The sequence below is a fragment of the Panthera leo genome, chromosome B3 (assembly GCF_018350215.1).
Source record: "Panthera leo isolate Ple1 chromosome B3, P.leo_Ple1_pat1.1, whole genome shotgun sequence".
NCBI classification, from domain to species: domain Eukaryota; kingdom Metazoa; phylum Chordata; class Mammalia; order Carnivora; family Felidae; genus Panthera; species Panthera leo.
The window spans coordinates 113,110,526-113,131,792 of record NC_056684.1 but is presented as its reverse complement, the minus strand read 5'-3'; the positions used below and the strand labels follow the sequence as shown (position 1 = coordinate 113,131,792).

The following is a 21,267-nucleotide window of genomic DNA, read 5'->3' as shown; positions in this document are numbered from 1 at the left end:
TCTATTCATGTCTTTTGCCCATTTCTTCACTGGATTATTTGTTTTTTGGGTGTCAAGTTTGATAAGTTCTTTATAGATTCTGGATACTAACCCTTTATCTGATATATCGTTTGTAAATATCTTCTCCCATTCCATCGGTTGCCTTTTAGTTTTGCTGATGGTTTCCTTCGCTGTGCAGAAGCTTCTTATTTTGATAAGGTCCCAGTAGTATTTTTGTTTTTGTTTCCCTTGCCTCTGGAGACGTGTTGAGTAAGAAGTTGCTGCGGGCAAGATCAAAGAGGTTTTTGCCTGCTTTCTCCTCGAAGATTTTGATGGCTTCCTGTCTTACATTTAGGTCTTTCATCCATTTTGAGTTTATTTTTTCGTATGGTGTAAGAAAGTGGTCCAGGTTCATTTTTGTGCATGTTGCTGTCCAGTTTTCCCAGCACCACTTGCTGAAGAGACTGTCTTTATTCCATTGGTTATTCTTTCCTGCTTTGTCAAAGATTGGTTGGCCATACGTTTGTGGGTCCATTTCTGGGTTCTCTATTCCATTGATCTGAGTGTCTGTTTTTGTGCCAGTACTATACTGTCTTGATGATTACAGCTTTTTAATAAGCTTGAAGTCCGGGATTGTGATGCCTCCTGCTTTGGTTTTCTTTTTCAAGATTGCTTTGGCTATTCGCGGTTTTTTCTGGTTCCATACAAATTTTAAGATTGTTTGTTCTAGCTCTGTGAAGAATCCTGGTGTTATTTTGATAGCGATTGCAATGTCCACATTTTCTTGGTAACTACATCACATTCTTTTCTCTTTTTGTGTGTGAAATTTACCAATGTACAGAAAAGTGTAGAGAATAATACAATTGATGCTTTTATACTGTCACCCCACACTGTACACCCTAAGTACAGAATGTAGCGCTAGTGGTGAAATTGCTGAATCGTCAGGCATGAGCATCCTCACCTTTACCGAGATGTTAGAAATTGCTTTTCAGACCAGTTGTCCACTTGCAGTTCCTATTGCTCCACATTCTTACAGCATTCAGTATTGTCCAGCTTTTCCCTTTGTGCCGATAAGATGAGATCTCTTTACTGTTGGAATTTACGTTTCCATGGTTACTAATGACCTTGAATATCTTTTCAAATGTTTATTGAACATTTGAGTGCTAAATAGAATTTCATTTTTTAAGGAGCTAAATATACCATAGTTCAAAATGTGAATGTACTCATTCAGATGTTCATTCATTCATTGAGGAAACTTTTATTACTCATCTGTAATTTGCCACTCTACTTCGTGGTGGTGAGACAAGACAATTAAGCTTAGCCCTTGACCTTGTGCAGCTCACATTTGGGGAAGGGTGGTGATGTGAGGCACATCCCTAGATGACTGCGATATATCAAGTGACAGATTGTGGAGGGAGCACAGGCAGGGCACCTAATGGGGCCTGAGAAACCAAGAAGCACTCCAAACGAGGTGGCAGAGTTGTGGGGAGGGCATTCCAGATGGCACCACATTAAAATACTCGGACGTTCTCTGAAACTTTAATCCAACGTTCACAAATTGGGAGTGGGGGCTAGCAAATGGGGACACAGATGGAATCCAATGCCCAGCATGTTTGTTTGGCCTATGCAGTATTGGTCTGCCAAATTTTAATTTTTCATATTGTGATCTCTTCCCGACATTTTGAAATATGGAAAAAATTTTTTTTAATTTTTTAATGTTTATTTATTTTTGAGAGACAGAGACAGAGCGCAAGTGGAGAAGGGGCAGAGAGAGGGAGACACAGAATCCGAAGCAGGCTGTAGCTCTGAGCTGTCAGCACAGAGCCCAACATGGGACTCGAACCCATGAACTGCAAGATCATAATCTGAGCCGAAGTCAGACGCTCAACTGAGCCACCCAGGCGCCCCTTGAAATATGGAAATTTTTTGACTGAAGAAAATTTTTTTTAATTTTTGAAGTCTGGCAACACTGGGCCTTGCATATATGGTAACAGTCAGAGCTGAGTAGACACTGTCTCCTTTGTGTTTTGTTTTGTTCTTTTGTTTATGTATTTTAATTCAAATATAATTAATATATAGTGTTATATTAGTTTCAGCATACAATGTAGTAATTCAGCAATTCCATACATTACTCGGCACTGTCTCCTTTGGACAGTCTTCTCAGTATTCCCCATTTCCTTACTATCTCCCCAGGGTTGACACCTAATGTCAGTCACTGGATGTCATCTTTTTCTTTTTTATACTAGATCACAGAACAAAGTGATATTAATCATCAGCCTACTTCGATCGTTTTCATGACTCCCTTGCCACTGTAGTCCCTTGAGTTTATGAACCCGCTTTAATCCAATAATGAACTTCCCATCAACACTTACCAGACTTTCCTGGGGACTCCAGCAGAATCAAGACTGCTGAGAAAAATCTGGCAAAAGCTGGATGTGTGACAAGGCCGGTGATTTAAAGAGATTCAAGCCGTGTGTGTTTCCTTCCAGGAGTATGGACTGTGTGAAGAGTGGGGCTGCCTCTACCCCATTCCAAGAGAGCATTTAATCAGCCTACATCAAAAGCATCTTCTCCACCTTCTAGAAAAAGGAGATCATGAGAAGGCTCTGCAAGTAAGCCTCCATCATTTGCCATTTTTCTTTTGGGATAAGACAAAAAGTTTAGTCAATTCAGATGACTTTGTTCATGCTGAATCCCATGCAAAGCATTTGCAGTCTCATTTCTGCCCCTTCATGTCCTTAAGGAGTCCTTTGTGTCCTCAAGATGATTGTAGTCATCTTCAGCAGAAGGTGCGTAGCCTTGCCTTTTATACCAAATGGTCAGCTGAGTCCAGGATTCTGCTAAACTCTGGTCAAAGCCATCATTTGTGAAGCTACAGAGATGGCAGAAAAAAAGTACAGAGAAGGGATTAATCCAAAATGAATAAACCTAAGTGTTCATTCTCAAAACAGGGCTGGACTGAGTTCTTTATGGTCCTCACCTTTCTCCTCTACGCTTCTCCTACAACAGCTCCTACGAAGAATTCCTGACCCCACCATGTGCCTTGAGGTCACAGAGCAATCCCTTGACCAGCACCCTAGCTTAGCCGCTTCTCACTTCCTGGCCAACTACCTCACCACCCACTTCTACGGAGAACTGTCTGCTGTCCGACACCGTGAAATCCAGGCGCTATACATAGGATCCAAGGTCAGGAAGAAAATGGGGTGGTGGGAAGCCATCCCTGGGGGAGAGACTGCCGGCCTAGTTCCCACTTCAGAACTTATGCTTTCAATGGCTCTTCTCCCAGGCACCTGCCATTCTTGGTCTGTGCTGTATAAAACCTTTACCCTAACAGCCCACCATAGCCTAGTTGAGTCCCTTAGGAGTAGTCATTCTCATCTTGCCTTGTCTCCAAAGTGAATTCTGGGTGGTCCTCCTGACTTTTCATGGTTTCCCTGGTGTCTGCTGTATCAGTGCTTCCCAATGCTGACTATATGGTAGAATCACTTGGACTTAGAGAAAAAAAAAAAAATCATTGACCTTTACCCCAGATCAATTAAAACTGAATCTCTTGGGACAGGGCTTAGCTATCTTCCAAAGGGATTCTCATGTGAGGATTTCAAACCACTGCTTGATAACCTAGTCTGGGCTAAAGAAAAAAGAGTTAGCTGTCTAGGTAATGAGGCCTTTATGTTTGATGTGTAACCTTAGAGACACTAACAGAAGAAATTATAAACTAGAAAAAGTAATCTAGTGAAGGAGGGTCTGGGGAGAAATGGACCCATCTGACACTGTTCTAATGATTCCAATTGGCAGTCATATCTACCATGCCGTGAGTATGGACCTCACCCCACAAGTACAAGTGCCGTGAATATGACCACTGCTCACTTGCTAAGAGTTCAACTACATAAAATGTTCCTAAGGAAAATGCACTCTTTTTTTTTTTTAATGCACTGTACCTAAATGGGTGAATGAATCCTTGAAAATTGGCAATGAGCAGACCCAGTGAACATATTTCGTATCTAGTGATAACAACGTCTAGGAGTTTAGAGACATAATTTACCTATAGGACCCTACAGGTGCTTAACTTAGGCAGCCTCCTGTTGCTCATTCTACTAATGCCTCATTCTACTATTATATTGCTCATTCTACTAATGCCTTGAATAGACAGAATGTTGGCTTTAAGGATCAGGCAGAGCTCAACTATGCCTAGAGGTGCCACCTGTGGGCCAAATCCAGTACTCAGCCTAATTTTGTAAATCAGGTTTTGATGGAACACAGTCCATACATTCCTTTATGTATGGATTATGGCTGTTGTCACGCTATATTGGCAGAGTTGAGTAGTTGCCACAGAGACTTTATGGCCCATAAAGCCTAAAATACATACTATCTGACCCCTTACAGAGAAAGTTAGCCAACCCCTCATCTAGGTAAAGGTACTTAAAGTACTTCTTGATTGCCACCTGAAAGATTTAAATAGAGGAGTTCAGCCTTGCTTCCTAAAAGACTGCTAGCCAAGTCTAATAGTTGGCCATGTACCTTTGGTCCCTGATCCTCTGTCCGCCCCCCCACCCCCTGCCCGCAATAAGAACCTTGACTTTCTTCTGAAATGCTAGTGTACTGTTTTCTTTATTGTGTGAATCTATCCTACAAATAGGTTCTACTGACCTTACCTGAGCCACACCGGGCCAACTACTCCCATTTGTCTTCAAACCCCCTCCTCATGCTGGAACAGCTACTCATGAACATGAAAGTGGACTGGGCCACTGTGGCTGTGCAGACTCTGCAGCAGCTGCTAACTGGGCAGGAGATTGGCTTTACCATGGATGAGGTTGACTCACTGCTTTCCAGATATGCAGGAAAAGCCTTGGATTTCCCGTACTCTCTGAGAGAGAAACGATCAGGTAAGTGCCAACATACTAATGGGGGCTCCACCTGGAGGAAGACACACCATACTACATCCTTAGTTTTAATTTCTCTTCTTCTGTTGAGTTGATCAAGAGTGAAAGGAATACATGTCAGGAGAGAGAGCTCTTTGTTATATAGGAGAGCTCTTGGCCCTGGAGGAAGTAGCAGGCTAACCAAAATTAAGGGATGGTAGATCAGAACTGTGCAGACAATAAAGGTTTGGGAAACAAAACATGCTGGGAGTGGTCTCTGTCTGGCCTCAGTGCAGTGGACTCTAAAGTACTGTCATTCTGTATTGATGGTATGCTTTATTCCCAGGGTCACCTCAGATACCACTACTATGCGAGCTGAGCCTCTTCTAGAATGAGTAAAATGGAATGTCAGCTGATGTTCCCAGACAGCTTTTTTTTTCCTTACTCACTACCCTCCAGGGCTATCATTTAATTGTTTTCTGTTTCCCTCTGGGCATTTGTATATATATGTATGTATACATAATACATATGTATATGTATTATATATATATATTAAAAAAATATATTATATATACATATATATATGTCTATATACATATAGACATATATATATATGTATATATGTCTATATACATATAGACATATATATATATGTATATATGTCTATATACATACATATATATATATATGTGTATATATGTCTATATACATACATATATATATATATATGTGTATATATGTCTATATACATATATATATATAATATATATACATAAAATCCTAGCAGCTGCTTCCTTCTCTCCTTTGCTTTTTGAGGAGTTTAAGAAGCATGAAAGTACCTCTGGCATACTTTTTGTACCTAGTAGAATCATGTGATAACATTCAGCAAACAACAAGGCTTTAAATTAAATGCCTAGCATGGTGAGGAAAGATGCTTATGGTAGAATATATCTTGTCAGCATTTTCCCTCTCTACAGATTCTGTGATTCATCTCCAGGAAGTCGGGCAGGCTTCAGACCTTGAGACCTTGTCTAGATCTCCATCAGCAGAGTTCTCTTCTGCTGCTGCTCCTGGTAAGAACAGGTTCTGAGAGTTACCCATTGGTTAGTTCAGTCTTGCCTTATTTCCAATTCTTTTGCTTCTTTTTTCATTTCCAGTTACAACATTCTTTTTTTTTTTTTTTTAAGTTCATTTATTTATTGGGCGGGGGTGTGGAAAGGCAGAGAGAGAATCCCAAGCTGGCCCTATATGAGCACACAGCCCAGTGTGGGGCTCGATCTCACAAACCACGGGATCATGACCTGAGCCAAAATCAAGAGCCTGACGCTCAACCAACTGAGCCACCCAGGTGCCCCCTTCAGTTACAACATTCTTATTCATTGTTTTCCTTCATCCATTCCAGCTATATCCCAGAAAATTTAACAGTTGATTTTTTTTACTTACAGTAGTATTTCTAGAAGATCTCTGCAAACCCTGAATTAGCAAATACTAGACCATTGCTCCTAGGGAAAGTGTATGTATGTGTGTTTGTGTCACTTAGATTATAATCTTAAATTGAAAACCATTCATCCTAGTAGATTTTATTTTCTTTATTTTACCAAAGAGAAAAAGAGGTCTAGAAGTGTTAGACTGACTCACCTGAGGCAAGCCCACTAATGAGTGCCTAATGAGTGTTTGGGATTCAGACCCTGTCCCACTAGCCCAAGAGCCAGAGATTCTGGCACTACACCACACTGTCCCCTACCATCTCCGTCCTCTGGTCACCTCTGTATGAGAGCTGAAATAAGAAAGCAGAATGTCACCTTGTTCAACCTCAGATGGAAACCGGCATGTCAGGTGACTCACATCATTCGCCACTCTGTCCGTGTCTACAAAGGCACTGCAAATACTGATTTTGAGGTTACAGATAAATTTTGGTGACTGGCAAAATGCACAAATACAGACTTCACTAATGGGGATGATAGACTGTATTTAGTCCTATGCTGCAGTTTGTCATTTATGTCTCCTACACAGATTGCAGTCTCCTTGAAGGCCTCAGCCATGTCTGATGACCCCTTTTCACCACGCCTCCTTTCCCACAGTTTCTGGCCCCTTGCTCAATGGCCTGCCCTCCTCAGAAGAAGCTCAGCAAGTGTTTGTTTTGCCAACCATTAAGGGAGTGGGATTCCAGGGAGAGATTTTTGGGCACTGCCGAGAGTCACTGTATTTTTCAGTTCTCTTTTTCCATGACCTGCCAACATTGCTCTGCTAGGGACAAGAAGTTTCCTTGAATACCATAGAGCAAAGACTGTGGCATTTCATGGCCATACTTTAAAAATTAGCCATGCTGTACAGTAACCAGCAGACCTGAGGGAAGGGCGCAGACTTATAGTTTTATGAACAGCCTCATGCATCTGCATATGGCAGCCTGAGCAGCTTTGGTTTACCTTTTTTTTTAGTTTTTTATTGTGGACATTTTCCAAAACTCTAAAGTAGAATAATGTAATGAAGTCTCACATACCTATGGCCCAACTACAATAATTATCATCTCATGATGGCCACTCTTGTTCCATTATACACTTGACCCTCTACTGGATTATTTTGAAGCAGATCCTAGATATCATATGATTATGTTTATGAATATATCAGTATATGTCTCTAAAAGGTAAGGATATTTATAAAGCAAAACCATAAGATCATTATCATGCCTAAAAACAAATTAATGATTTCTTGTTATTATCATTTCCCCAGTTGTCTCATTAATGTTTTTTTTAGAATTGATTTTTCTAGAATTAAGATCTAAATAATGTCCATATATGGTATTTAGCTAAAATACCTCTTAAATCTCTTTTCATCAATTGGTTTCCCTGCCTCTTTTTTATTTGTGGAGGAAACTAGGTCATTTGTCCTGTAGAGCTTCTCACATGTTAGATTTTGCTGATTGCCACCCTGCAGGCTGGGTCTCCGTCCCCTGTATTTCCAGTACACTTGTAGGTAGATATAGAAGCTTGATTTCATTTAGGCTTAATATTTTCTGATAAGTGTATTTTATAGGTATTTGTATGCCTGCCATCAGGAGACACTCAATGCCTGGTATCTCTCTATGACACAGTCAGCCACTGATGACCATTGGCTGGATATATAACTTCAGTAGGGGTTTGAAACATGGAGAAATTCTAATTTTCTAATTCCTCCTTCCTTTATTAGCTGGACTATTGATCGCCTTTTACTCTGACTTCCGTTCTGACTCCCAGGTGTCTCCACTGTACGTTCCCCCAGTCCAAGGGAGAGGAGCTTCCCAGAGAATCAGCCCCCCCCAGAGTTTGTCCCCCCAGCAACACCCCCTGGCAGGCATCAGTGGGTGCCCGACGAGAGTGCAAGCGTCTGCATGGTCTGCTGCAGGGAGCGCTTCACCATGGTAAGCAGTGTTGGTCTCCAGCTTTACCAGCAGGGGAACTGAAAGGAAACCACCAGTTCGTGAGCCTGGAGTTTATAGTCACCTCCTGTCCCTAAGAGGATATTGGTATTTTTAATTTTTTTTAATGTTTTTATTATTTTAATTTTTGAGGGGGAGAGAGAGAGAGAGAGAGACAGAGTGCAAGCAGGGGAGGGGTAGAGAGAGAGGGAAACAGAGAATCTGAAGCAGGCTCCAGGCTCAAGCTGTCAGCACAGAGCCCGACCCAGGACTCCAACCCCTGAACCATGAGATTATGACCTGAGCCAAAGTCGGACATGTAACTGACCGAGCCACCCAGGCACCCCTTGATATTGGTATTTTTAGAAGAACTACCAAATCTTAAGACTTTGGGTTTATCTTTGACCCAACCAGAAATATTTTCTATATTCAGACAGGTGGTAGACACCTTCCAAGGAGCCTTAAATTTTAAAATCTTTTTTTCTCCATTCTAATGAAAGAATAAACAGAGGCAGAGTGGTATAGCAGGAGGAGTCACCAAACACCAAGCAATCTTCTTTCTAGCTCCCCTTTCACAGTAGGACAGGTGGCTAGTAGTGGTTTTATGTGCTAGCTCTGGAGACAGAGGACATAGGTTCTAATCCCAGCTCTGCCTCTTACTAGCAGTGTGACTTTTTCAGTCTCAGATGCTCACTTGTAAGCTAGGGATGATATATTTGTTGGCCCATAGAACTGTAAGGACTGGGTATGATAACAAATGGTACCACACTTACCACAGTACTGACTGGCTTATTAGCTCAGGGCTGATGAGAACGATGATAATGTGATCTCTCTGTGACTCTTTTCCCCTCATCTGTGAAAGAACTATATCTATCAGCCTCTTACAGTGGAATAAGACAGTACTAGTAAAAGCATTTTGAAAAAAAAAAAAGATACTTTCTCCTCATCATCAGTGTCGTGAAGAAATGTGATATGTGTTGATTGAGAAAGTCCCTTCTTCCCCACTACGTTTTGCTGTGTCTTCACACATTGCCTCCACAGACAGGTAGAACTTGTCAGGAACTATTGCAAAACTAACTGTTCTATTACTTGGTCACCTTTGCCCACCATCTGAGAGATAACGTTTAAATGTCAGCTTCTTAAAGGCAAGGACTAAGTGTTCTTTCTCAGTAGAAGCCTAAGCACCTGGTATTCTAGGTGTGTCACAGGTGGCTAATACCAAAAGTAAATGGGTTGACAGATGTACTCACCGTATCTGCAATCTCACCTTCTCCTCTTGCCTCTTCTCTTCCCAATGATACTCCTCAGTTCAACAGGCGTCATCATTGTCGCCGCTGTGGCCGACTAGTGTGCAGTGCCTGCTCCACTAAGAAAATGCAGGTGGAAGGCTGCAGAGAGAGCCCTACTCGCGTGTGTGACCAGTGCTATAGTTACTACAACAAAGAGTGAGTGTCCTGCAGTGGGGCCGCTACGTCCATTGGCCTCTGCACCACAACCCCCACCCCCCACCCCCCTGTCCTTACACTCCTTAAAGTCTCATTGTGGAGAGCATCTGAAATCTGGAACAGTTACAGCAAGTTTTAATTTAGCATTCTTGCTGAAATGTCATTAACTCTACAGTGAAATGTTTGACTTTGGTCAGAGAAACTTCTAAGAGAGGAAGTAGGGGTGAGAGGAAGCAGAACTCAAGACTCTTACATGATGTTCTTCCTGATATCAGGACACATGGTTCCTGTCTGAGGCCAGTAGCCTCACCAATTTTTCAACCACTCTTGCTTCCGTTGGTTTCAGCTGGACTCAAAGGCACATATTCACACCTGTTGAATGTTTGGGCATCACTTCCATCATTTCTAATCCAGCTAGTCAACCTGGCTTGTTACCCACAACTAGGACAGCCCCCACACCTCCCTACACACAGTTTACCTAATGACAGAAACTGCTTATACCTCTGACAAGACAGATTGAGACTGTTTGCTGGCTTACTGTTGCTCAGTTTTTTTCACTTCTTCTAGCAGCAAAGGAGGGTGAAACTAAGACTCCTAGGCCATCTGGGAATATGAGCCAAAGAAACTCCTCAAAAGCAAGTTACTCATGTTTTGCTTATGGACTTAAATTGATTTTATATTCTGCTCAACAGAATTATTGCGTTTGTTTTAAGATGAACTCTTTTTGTCATCATTTACCATGATGATTACTGGTCTCCTAGGAAGGAAGACATACCATGCTTATATTGCCAGTTCTGTGATCCTGACATACTGCTTGCCTCCCTCGGAGTAGAGGACAAGATAAATATCCATATACCATATTGCTGAGATTAGAAATGAGCAGTAAATTGATGGAGATTCTCTTACTCAACAATTACTCAGCAATAATCACTGTGTCCTCAAGGGGGCCCCATGTTAGTGGGGAGACCTTAACAAACAGACCACCATGTCATTGGAATATGAGTGTAGTGGTAGAGACACACAGCTTAGCCCGATGGTGAGAAGATTTCTTAACGGTATAGCACCTGATCTGAGCCTCTGAGTATGAGAAATTAGTAGGTAAAGAAGCCAAAACGGCATGCCCAGGAGTGGGAGTGACAACCGCAAAGGTAGCAACAGGAGAATATGTGGATTGTTTGAGGAAGTATAAAGAGGCTCGAGCAGTGGCTCCTCGTACAGGTGATAGATTTGACCTCTGAATTGTGGCATCAGGACTTAGTGCTTGGTGATGCTAACTGAAATTGACCAGAGCCAGTGGCAGAGTGGAAAGGACTTTTATGGGTTGAGCACAAGTCGTGGGTGGCAGGAGTTGGTCTCAAGAGATAACCAGGCTAGGTCATAAGGACTGAAACTGCAAATGTGGAATACTTTTACCCTGAAGAGCTATGGAAGAATTTTAAGCACAAGCATAACATGACCAGATTTGCATTTTTGAAAGCTTGCTGTAGCTGCAAAATAGAGAGTAGGTTGACAGAGTCAAGGACACCAACTGGGAAGCCATTGGAAAGGTTCTGGCAATAAATGCCGAGGGCCCTTTGAGGCAGGGATGGAGGGAGATATGGGGACATTTAAAGAGGTATTTAAGAGATGGAAGGGACAGAAAATGGTGAGTGAGTGGCTGTGACAGGTGAGGGACAGAAAGGAGTTTGGTTGGTTCCCTAATATATTTTACTTGGATAATGGCTTAAATGTCAATGCTCTATACCAAGTTCAAAACCGAAGAAGAGAAGGAATTCAGGCATTTCATTTTTCTGTTTCCAGTGTGCCAGAGGAGAATCCAGAACAACCAGAAGGTAAGGTTGAATCATATTCCTGTGACTCCTTGTTTATATGTTCAAGTTGGCTCTTTCTTCTTTCTTCAGTGTTTCAACTGCAACTGATACCCTTAATGGCAACTCAATGCAACTTGTTGGCCAAGGAATAAAGAAAATTATTGGCATTTCTATCAAGCCGTTTCCCTTAAAATTTACCATCATATTAACCTACCATATTTGGCCATTAGCTTCCAGCACTCAGAAGGCCAGCACCCAAAGAATTTGATCCCTAACTTTGAATAGGTTATTTCTTTTTTTTTTCTCCTGGATTTCCCCTTCACCACCATCCTACCTCTGAATGCTACCTCCTTCCCCCAACGCAATCACTATTAATAGTTTGGTTTATATCCTTCCACAGAAGTTAGTTTTTAGGGTAGCCAATGACTCAGCCCTCCATTTGAGAAGGATACACATTTCAGAGTTTCTTGTGTGAAGCAATGGGTTGTATGACAAACACTGTAACACTCATCCGGGATCTTCCCTGGGGAAGAAAGTTTGAGATACCTAGTAAGATCTTCTAAAGAAGATAAAGGGGACCAAGGAGAGACAGAGACCCTCAGATAGGCAGGGATCTGCATGTAGCTCATGCCAGTTTTCTGGCTGGGGCTACCCTGCACTGCTGGTCAGTTACTGACACACAGATGGCACTTCTCTTCTCAGCACCACCCAGCTCCAAGAGTGAAAGCCCGCCATACTCAGCTGTGGTGAGAGTCCCCAAAGCAGCTGAGGTGGAATGGATTTTGGATCTGAATGAGGAGGAAAATGAGCTGATGCGGAGTGAATTCTACTATGAGCAGGTAATGGCAATGAGTGTGATGGTCATTTGAGTTTTTTTCTAACATATAATTATGGCAAGAAATGCCAGAGATAGGTGAACACGACCTGGCCATCACTTACAGCATAATAATATGGGAGTTAAGACAAGTAAACCAACTGAGGCAGAAAATGGAGAGCATCTTGGAAACATGAGAGATCAGTAAAGGCTTCATGGAAGAAGTAGCATTTAAGATGATCCTTAGAAGAGTAGTAGGAGTGTGACGAGCAGAAATTTGGGCGTTTTAAGGAGAGTGAGGATAGGGGAAGGGCAAAGAGTGCAAAACTAGAACATCTGAGCAAAGGCACAATGTCAAAAATTGCAGGGCATGGTTAGGGGACTGGAAATGGTTTAATTGGAAAGAACATAGGGCGGTAATAGAGAGGTAGTAAAAGGCAGGATTGAAAAGAGCTATTTATGGATAAGGCCTTGAGTTCTGCAGTAGGGAATATGTACCTGGTAGGCACCAGGGACCGTGCAAGGTTTTGGAGTGTGCTTTTGGAATATTAATTCAGCAACAATGGGTCTATGCTTGAAACAGAGACTTCTCCAGCAAGGCGACTTCCATAGTCCTTGCCAGTAGTAAGGAAGATCTGCACTAGTGAGAAAATGGAGGGAATGTGTGGACATCCCCAAGAAGTAGGTAACACATGAACACAGTATTCCCGGTATGGGAACGAAACCTAGCAGCCAGAGCTTTAGCAATGCCACTTAGAACACCTGCAATTTGTTGAGTTTCACTCCTACTTTGCTGTGGAAGTTGGCTCCTTCCTCCAGTGTAGTTCAAGCCTGGCGAAATAGGAAGAATAATTCCTGCCATCCAGCTACCTTTGAAGAATGCTTTGGTCCCAAAGCTCACTATGTGTTTCTCTCTTCTCCCACCCTGGCCAGTCCCCCAGTGCCTCCTTGTGCATTGCCATCTTGAATCTGCACCGGGACGGCACTGCGTGTGGCCACCAGCTAATTGAGCACTGCTGCAAGCTGTCCCAGGGCCTCACCAACCCAGAGGTGGATGCAGGGCTACTCACAGACATCATGAAGCAGCTTCTTTTCAGCGCCAAGATGATGTTCGTCAAGGCTGGCCGGAGCCAGGACCTCGCTCTCTGTGACAGGTAAATGGGAATGAGTCTCTGTTCTTTTACGTGGGTATCATTTCTATCTGGTGGCTTTTTCTGGCCCCACTATGAGTTCTCACCTCACCTTCCTCTCTCATAAGACCCACTAAAATGTTTTGCTTCTCAGTTTGATATTGGTGAAATGCTGCTACCAGATCACAAGTGATCTTCCCTACCCTTCTTTTTCCCTGGGTGGATCCTCAAAGCAGAGTGTTCTGTAGCACTACCCCATCAGAAAGAAAGTAAACGCTTTGGTTAATCTGTAATTAAAATCAATTTGGGGAAGCACCTTTAGTTTCTGTGGAACTGTCTGGCTTTAAAAGAAAATGTGCCCTCCCTAAATGTCCAATGCTTAGCCTTGGCCAGAACTCTACCCTAGTCTTGACCAAATCCAGACTATTGCCCCAGAAGTTCTGGGTAACAGATCTATAAAGCACACTGGGGGCTAGTCTATCCCTGTGTTACAGGTAGGAATCTGCATCATAAAGTAGAAATATCTATAGAAAAGGTAAGACTAGGCCCCAGATCCCTATACAACCTGCTGTGCCTCCGTTCATTAACTTGACAGTGAAAACTCCCAGTTCCCAGCTTATCTGAGATGTGTGACTCATGTTGTGTGTTCCCAACACTCAGTCCTAGCCAGATATGGGAGCAGAGAGCATAATTTTCTTTGAAGTGTAAGTGCCTCAGGCCCTTACTCAGTTTTCACCTGCAAATTCCCAAGATGGAGAGCCAGTGCAGTGAATCTCATCTCTACTACTTCCTAGCTCTGTAACCTTGGAGAAGTCTGTTAACTGCTCTGAGTCTCAGTTTCCTCTTCTATAATATGGGGGGTGTTAATAATACTTACAGGGCAGTTATGAAGATAGAATGAGAGTATCCATGTGAAGGGCTAAGAATAGAGCCTTTGTACTCCAAAAATGCTAGTTTTATTATTTTCATTAACAAAACCAGGGGACATGTGGGTGGCTCAGTTGGTTAAGCATCCAACTCTTGATTTTGGCTCAGGTCATGATTTCACGGTTCATGACTTCAAGCCCCACTGTCGAACTCTATGCTGACAGTGCAGAGCTTGTGTAGGATTCTCCCTCTCCCTCTCTCTCTGCCTCTCCCTTGCTCACATACATCCGCACAGGCAGTCACGCGCACGCACACATTGTCGTGTGCTCTCTCTCTCAAAATCAATAAAGAAACTTTAAAAAAAAATTTATAAAGGAGGGCCTGGGTGGCTCAGTTTGTTAAGCATCTGACTTCGGCTCAGGTCATGATCACAGTTTGTGAGTTCAAGCCCTGCTACGGGCTCTGTGCTGACAGCTCAGAGCCTAGATCCTGCTTCAGATTCTGTGTGTGTGTGTGTGTGTGTGTGTGTGTGTGTCTCACTCACACTCTGTCTCTCTGTCTCTCAAGAGTAAATAAAACATTAAAAAAAATTTTTTTCAAATAACAAACAGAAGATTGAGAAAGACGGGAGGAGATGTAACAGAAAGTGGAAGGAAGTATAAAGGAAGTATAAAGGAGTTAATTTCACTGTTTCATACTAAGAGACAATAGAGTCTATATCATTTTTCAAGTTAATAAATGAAGAAATAAGTATATGTTAAGTAAAGTTTTTTAAATAACCATGAAAAGAACCAAAAATCTACCCATTTACCAGAAATAGAGAAGTGAGAGGAACAAAAACCACTCCATATAGCAGAAAGTAGAAGTTAAGGCAAAAATAAAAATATATCTAAATATACGTCAAATGTCAGTAATGGAAATGAAATAAAATCTTATTAAAAGAAAAAAGTATTCAGATTGGGGGGAAAAAACAAATTTAACATCAAGTCCTATACTTCTTTCAAAATCTAATATAAGTGGAGGAAATATTCACTTTAGGCTATAGACAGCAGAAATTAAGAAGGTGCTAAAAAAAAGAGGGGGGCATTGGCAGGAGCGCCAGGGTGGCTCAGTCAGTTAAATGTCCAACTGAGATCAAGCCTTGAGTCAGGCTTTACACTGACAGCTCAGAGCCTGCTTGGGATTCTCTCTCTCACCCTCTCTGTGCCCCTCTCCCACTTGTGCTTGCTCTCTCTCGCTCTCTTTAAAAATACATAAACCTAAAAAAAAAAAAAAAAAAAAAAAGCAGGGCACCTGGGTGACTCAGTCAGGTGAGCATCCAACTCTTGATTTCAGCTTAGGTCATGATCCCAGGGTCACACTGAGCATGGAGCCTGCTTAAGATTCTCTGTCTCTGTCTCTGTCTCTCTCTCTCTCTCTCTCTCACCTCCTCTGCCCCTCCCTTGCTGAAGTGCATGCACACAAGCACTCGCTCGCTCTCTTTCTCTCTCTAAAATAAAAAAATTAAGTTTAAAAAAGGAAGCGTTTCCTTCGGTAAGATTCTCAACCCCAGATGCTGTGCGCTTCTCTTTACAATGTACAACAATTGCTTTACATTATACGTTTGTAATTTATAGATTCAGACATGCCCATTCTAGATGATTTCTTCCCTCCTGCAGTTTTCATCTCTCATGTGTATTTAGAACTCCTGGTTTGCACAGTATTTTTCCACTGTTTTTAACTCATACCTCCTTCTGAGAGACATTTAAATAAATAAATAAATGTTTAAAAACAAAACTCACATTACCTGTTACTACACGTTTGTTTTTTTAATTTTTTTTACACATTTTTTTAAATTTTGTTTTTAAGTTTATTCATTTTTGAGAGATAGAGACAGAGCATGAGGAGGGGAGGGGCAGAGAGAGAGGGAAACACAGAATCAGAAGTAGGCTGTAGGATCCACGCTGTCAGCACAGAGTCCGACATGGGGCTCGAACTCATGAACTATAAGATTATGACCTGAGCCGAAGTCGGAGGCTTAACCGACTGAGCCATCCAGGTGCCCCTTACCTGTTATGACAAATGTACAATACATTATGATACCAATTTTGTTTTTACACCATGTACTCTCCCTTACCCCATTCCCACTAAGTTGAGAATGAATGATGTCCTGAATACCTTTCCAGGGAAATTGATGGACAAGTAAGGATCCATGGAACTTTTTTCTAGACTTCTAAACAATTACATATAATTGTATATAACATATGTTACATAATATATATATATATATATATATATATATATATATATACATACATACATACATATATAGTGTAATATATATTGCATCATATATACAATTATATTCAAGAACTTTGAGTGTAGGACTGTTTCGGGAGCACTGTACAAAATGACCCAGTTCTCTGGGCTCTCTGTCACCATAAGGTTTTTACAATCACCAGGTATCAGGAGTAAGATCAAAGATGGCAGTGCTAATGGGCTGTAGCACGGGGTCATCCTAAGCATGGGAAGAAGATGTCAAGTCCAAGAGATTAGAATCCAAATGAAGGACCAGGTTGCCCTTTCCCAGCAGCATCTCCAAGGAAAGTAGTGACGTGGCTTCTGTACTGACCAGAAATACAGGCCAGGCCATTGATAGTCTCTGTGCTTTCTTCCTAGCACGCAGTTCTAAAGAACCAAAAAGCAAGTGGGCAATTTATGAATCTCCTAGTTGTAAACATCCCTACTCTGAGTATTAATATCTGGTATTTAATGATTACCTTCAAAATTCTAGACTCAACGCTAAGCCCTTTTACTTGGGCTATTTCATTCTATTCTTAAAATTATCGTATATCCATTTTACAAATGAGTAAACTGAGGTAGAGAAGAGTTAACTGACTTGCCCAAGGTCATAGAGCTGCTAAGTGATAGAGTTGAGATTCAGAGAGTCTGACTCCAGAGCCTTCTCTCATAGTGTGTATGTACCTCTCAATTCTCATTACCACATTTCGCACTGGAATTGAAATAGAAAACATTAAAGCAGCAACTATTCTTAGTAAGACTCGGTAGAGCCTCATTGCCTTGCCTCTTTCCTCCCTGTAGCTACATCAGCAAGGTAGATGTGCTGAATATCTTAGTTGCTGCTTCATATCGCCACGTGCCATCTCTGGATCAGATCTTGCAGCCGGCTGCAGTAACCAGGCTAAGGAACCAGCTTTTGGAAGCTGAGTACTACCAACTGGGTGTTGAGGTGAGGCCAAGACAAAACTTACCTCTACCCAATTGTAATGACTTGCCTTTGCCTGGCCTTGCAAACAGGTATTGTCATCTCTCAGTTGTCCTTGGCCATAGGGAAGTATCTAGAGCATGACAAGTTTGCCAGTGGGGAGTAATGGCAGGTGGGATGATGGGGAAGGAAGATGATTGGCAACAATGGGAAAGAATTGGTCTTTGGGACTTTCACTGGATTTAGGTGCCTCTCACTAAAAGGAGCAGTTTTTCCTCCAGATCTCCACAAAGACTGGCCTTGATCCCACTGGAGCGTGGCATGCTTGGGGCATGGCCTGCCTCAAAGCCGGGAACCTCACTGCTGCACGGGAGAAGTTCAGTCGCTGTCTGAAGCCCCCTTTTGACCTCAATCAGCTGAGTCATGGCTCAAGACTGGTACAAGATGTGGTTGAGTACCTGGAGTCCACAGTGAGGCCACTCCTGTCCTTGGTAAGAAGACAGCAGATGGAGAGTCGGTTCAGGGAGGAAAGCTCAGGAGCAGTAATGACCTGGGGAAAGAATCAGTGTCCACTCAGCTTATAGTGGCAGTCCCGGCTCAGAGCTGCCAGATTTAGATTTTATTCTTTCCATTTTACATAATTAGGTAAGTAACTCTATATGGTTAGATAAGTAATACAAAGTCCATTTTAAAAAAAAAGCAAACTACAGAAAAGTATTTTTTAAATGATAAAAATTATACATAATCCCCTACCCAGACTTAAGTAATATCTAGATTTTGGTGAATTTTCTGTGTTATGTTTTTGAATGAAATTGGTGTTATAAACACAGTGTTATAGTATGATGGAGAATTGTAAAACTGTATTGTAAGGTTGTTTCCACATTACTAAATACTCTTTGAAAGCAATATTTTCAGAGGCTGCTGAGAATTTACTGAGTTTTATTTTTCTTTTGCACTCTCCTTTCCTGTCAGCAAGATGATGATTATTTTGCTACCTTGAAAGAACTGGAAACTACCCTTCGGACCCAGAGCCTCTCTCTGGAGGTGATTCCTGAAGGGAAAATCATGAACAACACCTACTACCAAGAATGCCTCTTCTACCTGCATAACTATAGCACCAACCTGGCCGTCATCAGCTTCTACATGAGGCACAGCTGCCTACGGGAAGCGTTACTCCACCTCCTCAACAAGGTGGGACTCACAAACCCAGCTCTCAAAGAGCAGTGCCCACTCTGCCCACCTGGGTTGGCCCACTCAGCTTTAAGGGGAGTGATAGCCCACCTGAAACTTAACCCAGTGCTGAGCTATAAGATTATCTCTGGCAGAGTCAGGTAAAAATGGAAACCTCTATCCATTTAGATTATGATTTGATACATGTGCAACAAGTCTTAACCTGGATCCTGGATTACCCCTGTGATTGGCAATGACAAATTTCATTCCTTCTCCCAAAACATACAGCAGAATCGAATAGTAGTTGACAGCATGGTCTCTAGAATGAGATAGTTGGTATAAGTGGTGTGACCTTGAGCAAACTTGTCTGCCTCTCTGTTTCCACACACCTCCCACCTGCCGTGGGACTATGTCCCACTGCTAACTCAGCTGCTGGTCTAGTCAGAGTTGTTACAAGGGCCAGGAAACACCCATGATCCTATATTTGGGCCCCAAATATCTAATGGGAGGAGAGTGTGCTCTCCTTTTTTCCCCTCTGACATCCTCTGTCCTCCTCCCACAAGAGGTGAGGGCACCACCGAAGTGCATTATTTCTTTGGAGCCATTGTTAAGCAGAGTCAGAACTCTGTTTCCCCTGACCCTTTGGTATTCACTTTTTTACAAGAATGTTCCAAGAATATTTTCGGAGGACTTGGCTGATTTGGACCAAATGTCATAGGAAAACATAGGAGTTCAATACTTCAGTTTCAATCTGCCACCCTAATTCAAAATGGCAGCCAGAGAAAGTTTACAAATGGACACATCTTCTAGGGTTGCTCCAGGTGAAGTCTACTGTTCACAGTCATGGTGACCATACCCCTACAGGACAGTGAAAGGGAAATGTTTTCACTACTGCCTTAGCTACTATTTCTTAGCTACTAACCAGGTTTCAGGAATAAAGTAAGAATTATTTTATTTAGGGTTTAATTGCTAAATTTTTCCTTTTCCTCAGTTTCCAAATGAGTTTTGAGATAAAGCTACCTTTCCTAAACACAAATTGAGAGTGGAAATCAACCAGTTCTGTTTCTTCTAACTGTTGACTAGTTCAGAGAGTTAATCTGCTTACTTACTTATCTTGGTATAAGCTGACAACAGCATTACCCTGCTTTACATTTGTCAGAGCTAGGAAAGAGCCTTCTTTTTATCTCCTATAATCATATTTACCCTTGAACCAAAATATCTTAATTCTCAAGCAGATAGGGAACAACAGAAAAACACATTGTGAAAACTACAGCTGACTGGCTAGAGCTGGAAGGTGTTCTGTTGCTGGTCTCGTTCCCTGCCCTTTTCACCCCTTTACCTGCCGCACTGCCCGAGAGTGAGCTTTCTAAATCGGAATACATGCTATTTATGTTATTCATAGTTCATGTTATTCGCCTCTCTGAAAGGCCCTCAGAAGATCCCTGTGGCCATAAGATGAAGTCCAAATTCCTTGGCATGCATACAGGACCCACTCAGATCAGGCCCCCTGATTTCTCCAGTTTGTTTTCACAAGTTCTAGATATGCCCTACATTCCAGGCTTATGAAATTATTTACCTTACGCTTTCTTACCTCCGTGAATCTGCATGTGCTGTACCTCCTACCTAGAATACCCTGCCCCTCTTTGTTTTCTTGGAAAACTCCTGTTTATCCTATCAGACCCTCTCTGTTGAGCCTCCATAGAACACACAAGCAACGTCAGTCCCCACTTCCTACACACCACCACTGTATCTAGAGTACAGCTCTGTTACCGTGTTGATCCCACCGCATTGCAGCTGCTTCTTTACAACTGTGTCATCCCTTCTGGATCATGGAAGCTTAGGTTTTACCTCTCTGTGTCTTCAGATGCCTGGCCTAGTGCCAGTTATGAATGAATGAGTAGATGAATAGATTAAATAGAAGCTCTTAAGGTATTGCTCTTCTGAGAAATTCCCATTCCTATGGAGCTGATCCCTCTGCTTTTTAAAGTCCGTCCTAAAACTTTTAAATTAGGTCTGGGTTTCTCAGTTAGGAACAGCCAGAATCAGAAAAGAAGTCCTCACCCACTGTGGATGTCCTCAAAGCTCAGAACTCTTCCAGTTCTAAACAGCTTGTACCCAGTGCTGCAAGGCCGACATGGTTATACTACTGTGAGTTTATAGCCATTCTTTACTCTCCATTAGTTATTCACAGTTTAAAGTCTAAATGCCCAGATGATTTTTTTTTCTATGACTGTAGAATGCGGATTTAGGACACAGGGTCTCTGAACCACAGATGAGCTTCAGAAGGGAAGGGATTAGTATATGTGTGCACTTTCCTGAGGAGTTGATCCATAATGTTTATCTTTTATTCTTTCATCCAAGAAATATTTATTAAATAGCCAAGGACTATTCTGGGCATTGTGGGAAAAAAACAGACAAAAATATCTGCCCTCATAAAACTTACATTATAGCAGTGAGACAGACAATAAACAAGGTAAATAAAACCTGTAGTATAGGTGATGAGTAAAAAGAAAAATAAAGCAGGGAAGGGGCAGGGATGGATGGGGCAGTTTTGGAAAGGATGCCCAGGGAGGGTGACACTCAGTAAAGGCCC

The 21,267-nt window shown here is 42.0% G+C and overlaps 1 protein-coding gene across 4 annotated transcripts in view; it reads left to right on the top strand.

Moving 5' to 3' along the window:
- The window catches only part of ZFYVE26 (zinc finger FYVE-type containing 26), an 83,343-nt gene that overhangs the window by 35,607 nt on the left and 26,469 nt on the right, over positions 1 to 21,267 (top strand). For 2 of the 4 annotated variants that reach the window (XM_042943586.1, XM_042943584.1), the window contains exons 24-35: positions 2,469 to 2,591; positions 2,989 to 3,165; positions 4,616 to 4,862; positions 5,798 to 5,911; positions 8,072 to 8,235; positions 9,541 to 9,677; positions 11,478 to 11,509; positions 12,191 to 12,327; positions 13,236 to 13,456; positions 17,381 to 17,528; positions 17,786 to 17,995; positions 18,477 to 18,695. In XM_042943586.1, coding sequence (XP_042799520.1) covers positions 2,469 to 2,591; positions 2,989 to 3,165; positions 4,616 to 4,862; positions 5,798 to 5,911; positions 8,072 to 8,235; positions 9,541 to 9,677; positions 11,478 to 11,509; positions 12,191 to 12,327; positions 13,236 to 13,456; positions 17,381 to 17,528; positions 17,786 to 17,995; positions 18,477 to 18,695 — 1,929 coding nt within the window. Of the gene's footprint in view, positions 1 to 2,468; positions 2,592 to 2,988; positions 3,166 to 4,615; positions 4,863 to 5,797; positions 5,912 to 8,071; positions 8,236 to 9,540; positions 9,678 to 11,477; positions 11,510 to 12,190; positions 12,328 to 13,235; positions 13,457 to 17,380; positions 17,529 to 17,785; positions 17,996 to 18,476; positions 18,696 to 21,267 lie in introns of those variants that run through there. The other 2 variants (XM_042943585.1, XM_042943588.1) reach the window with 2 other exon arrangements.